At 42.6% G+C, this 7,419-nt stretch overlaps 1 protein-coding gene across 1 annotated transcript; it reads right to left on the bottom strand.

Annotated features, from left to right (window-relative positions):
• Positions 1-2,616: 2,616 nt before the first annotated feature.
• Positions 2,617-7,419, bottom strand: rerglb (RERG/RAS-like b). Its single transcript, XM_056244166.1, has 5 exons — positions 7,260-7,419; positions 6,279-6,335; positions 4,536-4,609; positions 3,918-4,066; positions 2,617-3,081 (listed from the first exon to the last, which is right to left on the bottom strand). The coding sequence occupies exons 1-5, from the start codon at positions 7,309-7,311 to the stop codon at positions 2,802-2,804; spliced, it is 612 nt and encodes a 203-aa protein (XP_056100141.1). The 5' UTR covers positions 7,312-7,419; the 3' UTR covers positions 2,617-2,801.

Genomic DNA, 7,419 nt, shown 5'->3' with positions numbered 1-7,419 from the left:
CCCATCCTTGTCGCCCCTGATTCTTCACGTCAGTTCGTGGTGGAGGTCGACGCGTCGGAGGTGGGAGTAGGTGCAGTGTTGTCCCAACGCTCTCCTGCAGACGACAAGATGCATCCTTGCGCGTTTTTTTCTCATCGACTATCTTCCACCGAACGCAATTACGACATTGGTAACAGAGAGTTGTTGGCAGTTAAGTTAGCGTTGGAGGAATGGCGCCACTGGTTAGAAGGGTCGGGGGTACCTTTTATCGTCTGGACTGATCATAAGAATCTCGAATACATTAGGACTGCCAAAAGATTGAACTCCAGGCAGGCTCGGTGGGCTCTGTTTTTCGGTCGTTTTGATTTTTCCTTGTCTTATCGTCCGGGTTCCAAGAACATCAAACCCGACGCATTATCTCGTATATTTCATTTTTCCGTCTACTCCCGAGTGTATTTTGCCCGAAACTCTATTCGTTTCAACACTCACATGGGAGGTCGAATCGAGGGTCGTTAAGGCCTTGGAAGGGGTAACGCCTCCGCCCGGTTGCCCACCGAATCGATTGTTCGTGCCGGAGAGATTAAGGTCTGACGTTATTCAGTGGGGTCATGGCTCCAACGTGGCTTGCCATCCAGGAGTCAATCGGACTAGATTTTTAGTTAAGCAACGATTCTGGTGGCCACTTATGGCTCGGGACATTCACAATTTTGTTTTGGCTTGCTCGGTTTGTGCCACTGGTAAGACTTCCAATCGACCTCCAGACGGGTTACTTCAGCCACTGCCGGTGCCTTCGAGACCTTGGTCCCATATCGCTCTAGATTTTATTACCGCCCTCCCACCCTCACAGTGGTTTTAACTGTGGTGGACCGGTTCTCGAAGGCGGCCCATTTTGTTCCCTTACCCAAATTACCTTCAGCTAAGGAGACGGCAGTGGCAGTCGTAGATCACGTATTTCGGTTACATGGCCTCCCGACAGACGTGGTTTCTGACAGAGGACCCCAGTTTGTGTCCAAATTTTGGCAAGAATTTTGTAGATTACTGGGGGCGACGGTTAGTTTGTCCTCTGGGTTTCATCCCCAGAGCAATGGTCAAACCGAGAGAGCCAACCAGGATTTGGAGAGAGTGTTGCGATGTTTGGTCTCCAAGAATCCTTCCTCATGGAGCCAACAACTGTCTATGGTAGAGTACGCACACAACACGTTACCAGTGTCGGCTACGGGCCTATCTCCGTTTGAGTGTAGTGTAGGTTACCAGCCACCAATTTTTCCCAGTCTGGAATCCGAGGTTGCGGTTCCCTCCGCTCACGCTCCGCTCCGTGTCTAATAAGCTTGCACCCAAATTTATTGGCCCGTTTGCTGTCACCAAGATCCTTAGTCCGGTGGCAGTCCGCCTCAAGTTACCTCCCGCGTACAGGAGGGTTCATTCCGTGTTTCATGTATCTAAAATTAAGCCCGTGTTTCATTCACACATTAATCCGCCTGCCCCGGTTCCTCCTCCACCGCGACTCGTAGATGGGGAGACCACATATTCGGTTAATCGAATTCTGGACTCTAGGCGGAGGGGACGCAGGTTTCAGTACTTGGTGGACTGGGAAGGTTACGGTCCGGAGGAGAGAAGTTGGGTGCCTGCTAGAGACATCCTGGATCACGCCCTTATCGATGATTACAATCGACAGGTAAGGGTGTCTGGGAACGCCAGGAGGCATTCTTAGAAGGAGGGGTACTGTCACGGTAGATGTATTCTCTGGTCTCTTCTAGTCTCGTGTTTATGTTGTTGTATGAGTGCACGTGCGTGTGGGCGTGAATGATTGGCATTCCTGATCCGCTCCAGCTGATCGTCATCACATCACCAGCTGCAATCAATCTCACAACTCCATATATACTTGCCGCTGTTTCCTCATCCTTGTCAGATCGTTGTATTGATGTCCTCGGTGTTGGTGTTCCTGTGTCCTGTTCTGCCTGGTGTTCCTGTTTTGCCTGGTGTTCCTGTTCTTCGTCGTCGTCATCATCGTTGTCGTGTGGTTTTGGGTCATCATTTCACCGTCACCTCTTCACCGCACTTCTCCACGGATGACCATCGAAGTCCCTGCGTCACTTCTCCACCGGCTGTACTGTGTTCACTATCTCATTTATTAAAAGAGTAACTCGCTTTTGCTTCCTGTGTTTCATCAGCAGACATGACACTGTGTTGATGAGAGAAGTGTATGCGCGCTGTGCACCCGCTACATTATGGCCAAGCATGCGCGCTTAAAATAGCATTATGAACAAAGCGCAACGCGCCACTGACTTTAGACTAGGTTTTTTCTGGTCAGTGGCGGAATTGTTTTCTGGAACTGCAAAATAGCACTAGGGAATGTTTGCGCCGAAACACGCCTCCTTTTTGCGCCGACCCGCCCAGGGAGCGCAAGTTCATTTCCTAGTTTACCGACGTGCGTCTGTGGAGGGAAAAGCCCGCTTTGCGCGGGTGCAAAATAGGAATTATACATGCGTCAGTGTACAAAGTCATTTGCGCCGGGTGCAAGATAGGGCCCATAGAGTTTCATGACAGAACTTTGTATTTATTATTTAGTAAATCATGAACAACTGGAAACGTCTTGGGGCTTTCAAATATTTTTGTGACAATGGGTCAAAAAGGTTGAGAACCACTGTTCTATATGATGTTCTTGGCTCCATGGGATCTCTCATAGTGGTATTTGAATTACAGTACTCATCAGAGCATACTTCTGTATATAAAAAATTTCAAGAAAATTGTGCTTAACAAGGACACGTCTCTGTTGCTGATTCAAGGCAATGCTCTTTTCTGGGCTCTTTTATGTTCTGCACTCAAACAGACTTTCTCCTCTTGCCAAAGACATTGTTGATGAGCTTGGCCATGGACTTGGAGCCACTGTACCGTCTGCGGTCACCTCTATGCTTAAGCTGTTCCATCACATGCCGAATGAGTTTGGTGAAGAGGTTGGAGATATCCAGGTAGTTCTCAGCCGCCGACACCTCCTGGAAGTGGCATTTGTTCTCCTGGGCCAGGGAGCGGCCCTCCTCCTCACTCACTTGACGGCTGTGGCATAGGTCCTGCTTGTTTCCCACCAGGCAGATGGGAACCTCTCTATTGAAATGAAATCAGATGATTTTCTTTCAAGAGAAATTTGCTTTATGAAGAAAACATGGCCATATGATGTATTACTGTAAGCAAATTGAATATTGGTTGGGAATACATTTATAATTGCTACAGTCTAATAATGCTACAATACATGCGGCATTAAATGGTACTGATCTAAACATGTTCACACACTGAGTTTCATTTCTCACAGTGTGTGTCCTAATTGGAACAATGGCATTGGCAGACATTTTCCTCATGTGGCAGCATAGCAAGTGGAACAATTTTAAATAAAATATCAAATGGTCACAATGTGTGAGCTCAAACAATGAAGAAATGGGTTGGAAACTTGCTGCGAAGCTAAAACCTCACTACAAGTACAACCACTTGTTGCCATGTTTTCAAGTGTAAAAACTTTTAAATAAATTGAGGAACTAAAACCACCCATGAGTGATCTCATTGCCCATTTCAGAGTTCTAATGGGCTCCAGATGCCTAGTCTCATTCTCACTTCCTATTGTTTCAAAGGACTTTCAAATGACAAATAGCCAGTGAAACCTAAACCAACCAGACTTTTACATTTCTCTATAAATGTGATGGACTAAAATGGAAAGCTTTGGCCTGCTGGTCATACTGCAGTTATCAAAACCATTGGAGTTATGTACATCGCTGTGGTCTAGTCATAATGTGACCCAGTCTGTCCTTTACAGATGTGCACAGATCTAAGCAGGAAGCCTCTACTCGCTGTTCGGCAAATGGTCCTGGTTAATTCATTAAAGCTCCATCCTCCTATTCCAGTCAGCATCAGACAAAGGTCAAAAAGTCACTGGAGAGACACTGACTCACCCTTTACAGGTTTCTCGACGACTTTCTTTGATCTGCGCCAGGATGTTTTTGGCATTTAGGAAGGACGTACGGTCGCTGATGGTGTACACCACCACAAAGCCATCAGCCCAATCCACCGGTTCCTCCAGGATACATCTGCTTTCTCCACTCTGCCAGGGGACGGGGGGCACACAGAGGTCCAGTCAAAAAAACATGCTCATCTAAAGTCACCGAAAAGCGGACTATGTAATTTCATTTGTTTACAGTTGACTAGTTCTCTACCAGAAGTTTTTGTTTTAGATGCAGTGACTGACTGCTAATGTTGGCTGTTTATAGCACAAGCATTTAGTTACAGGGTAGAAAGGTGCTCATATCAGGACTTCGGTTTTGGAAATCAAAGTAAAACAATAACGGCCGAAGTAAAAGTTCCCAGATGCAGCAGCTGTAAGCTGTGAGGCTCAGTTTTCAAAGGCTTTGCACTGTATACTCTGCTTCAGGGAAATATCATAAATCCCAGCAGAACACAACATGCATTTCCCATAAGAAGCAGGTATATCTGAGCATGTTGCCCTATGGCAGTGTTTGTATGAATGCTAGCCATGAGCTCAGGGTAGACGTTATGAATGTATAAACACAAACCTGCGAGCACGGATCAAAGACTTCTAAGTTCAACTGTCTTCCATCAATGGAGAACCTTTTATGGTATAAGGAGTCTGCAACAAACAATTTTGGATAAAATCCTTGGTATTACAACAAACATGTGCATCATAAAATCTGCCCCCTGAAATGAAGGTGGACCGTTAGATGCTCATATAAAATTCAAGGGAATAAAAGTAGAGACTGAGTGCATGTGATGTGATACACATGTAGTTGGATCAGAGGTGGGTGATTACTGGGAGCTTCGGGAATCCTTGGCATGATTGGATGGATTAGACTTTTGGGAACTGGACAATAGGAAAACACACACCAGTGTTGTGTGTGTACAGGGCCTTTTACAATTAATGTAAATAATGGGAAACATTATGTATGACTTTCTTTCTTCTGTGTAACACAAAAGTAGATATTATGAAGAATTTTTTATCTTTTTTTCTGTACAATGAAAGTCAAAGAAGTCCAAAAACAACATTGGACCCCACTGACAAAAATTTTTTTTTTTTTTTTTTTTTTTTTTTTTTTTTGGCAGAAGAAATTAAGTTGCACAGTGTCACGATTATGTTCTGTTTAGTTGTTCCTGTCATGTCTGTATGAGTTCTCATTAGTTTCCATGGTTACTGATTAGTTAATCTTTGTCCAGCTGTTTCTGTTTAGTTCCCTCATTTACTATGTGTATTCTTCCTGTTCTGTTCAGCACTTTGTCAGTTATTGTTTGTGTTGAACGTGAATGTTTCTCCCGAGTTTGTTATTTAAGACTGTGTATTTCATCATCTCCTTCGTTGTGTACTTTCTATAGCCACCATTCCATGACACACAGGTTTGGAACAACATGAGTAAATAATTACAGAATTGTTTTGAACTAACCCTGTAGAACTTTCTTAGATAAAATAAAACATAAGAACACTGTAAAAAAAAAAAAAAAAAAAAAAGATATCCTGTTAAATTTATAGAAAAGAAAACAGCAGCTGTGGTTGCCAAACATTCACTGTAAAAAAAAATACAGTGACAATATTGCAGGTATTATGGGGTGACATAATGGTGCCTGTATATTTTACAACTTATAGCTGTATATTTCCTTAAGTTATGTTAATTTACCAATCTACTTGAAATAGCCACATGATAAATCAGTTCATTTTAAGTTGCCTGTCCATAAACATGTTTGTAGACAGAGCACATGCTAATATACACACAAAGACATAAGCAACACCATCAGGGTGTGACTAAAAAATTTCAATAAACATTAACTAAATGACACCAAATGTTACATAAACACCATAATGTACACAGTACTCATAACAAAAATAAGAAGAAACTAAATTATTTAATAAAATATCATTTTTTATGTGTCATACACGGACTTCTGGGAATCTACTGTTTTTCAGCATATGGTAATTCATCATTTTTACTTGCAAAAACCATACATTTGACTATTTTACAGTAAAAATTACATATAATGTGATGCTAAACCATTTACAGTTTTTCTCCATATATGATAAGGTAACTTAAAGTTAAGCAGTTAAAAGCTTTTTACTGTAGCTTTTTTTACAGTATAATTCTTCTTCCAGCTGTTTATAATGGAAGTCCTCTTGCAAGCTCCCAGTTATGTTGTTCATGTGAATTATAACATTTAATAATATGCCAGACATAATGCTGAGGCAGATAAACCCCATGAAAACATGAGTAAAGTTCTGGCTGCATTATTAAATATGCATGTGAGACTGTACTTACTGGCATTTGATGCATATTCTCCTATGAACCGCTTGGTCAAAAATCTCACTAAAACCGCTGAGGACAAGAGAGAGGGGAAGATTGATTAGTTAGTTATTGAGATTGATCACCCAGAGTGATGTACTGTACATGACTCATATGACAGCTTGAAAAAGGAAGAGAGGGCACAAGGTCAAAGTCCAGCCCCTCATCAAAGACTTGGCCAACTCTACAGTGAACGCTGGTGCATACTTGGCATAGGAAAAACCGTTACATTTTCTCCATGAGCACACTACCTGGTCTATATTAAATATTTGAGCCATGAAGCTATGCTGGCTCATTGAGTCATTGAAGTCAGGGCTTGAGTTTCCATGCATAAATACACACTCTGCGGCAGCTTCGTGAAAGCTGCTTTCAATCCTTCAGTCATATTTTAACACTTATTCCTTACCAAACCTCAAATCTGCAACAGACCTTCCTTGTTGTTCTGTTCTGCCTTCACCCTGGTCATTTGGATCAAACCCTGATTGAGGACTCCCTCATGACTCCCACTAAACTAGTTTTGGTCTCAGGGGACGTAGCATCATCGTTTCCCAACTACTTAATAGTCATTAGTACAGGTATGCAGCCTGAAGGGCTAAATGTTCCAATGCCGCAGAGTGGAACAAAAAATAATCTTTCGCCAATTTCAGCAATTACTTGCATCTTACAACCATTTATTTTAATTTCCCTCTCAGATGACTTCTATAAGTTAACGATGATCTCACTACGATCTGTTTCAATATACAAAGTCCTTCCAGTGTTTGCAGAGGGCAGAAATAATTGTGTTGTGATACACACACTAACACACCACTCACACATGGATGATTTCCAACTCAAAATGTGAGGACCATGCAACAGGCACATGGGCAAAAAGAGATGCTGTAAATTTTTAGTTAATCTGAAAGACACATATGCATATAAAATGTAGGCTACTATATACAATATAAGATGAGCACTCACCAGATTTACCTGCTCCCTCACTGCCCAGCAGGGCCAGTTTGATGTCATTCATTGTTGTAGACGGTACCCTTTGTTGGCGGTACTTCTTTGTGTCCAAGTGCTTGGACTGTCCCGCAGCCACAACTCCTTACTATTTACTCTGCTCAGTAAAGTGGTGCTA

Source organism: Rhinichthys klamathensis, unplaced genomic scaffold (assembly GCF_029890125.1).
Source record: "Rhinichthys klamathensis goyatoka isolate OS25496 unplaced genomic scaffold, OSU_Roscu_1.1 h1tg000935l_1, whole genome shotgun sequence".
Classification (NCBI taxonomy): domain Eukaryota; kingdom Metazoa; phylum Chordata; class Actinopteri; order Cypriniformes; family Leuciscidae; genus Rhinichthys; species Rhinichthys klamathensis.
This window is presented reverse-complemented; position numbering and strand designations above follow the sequence as displayed.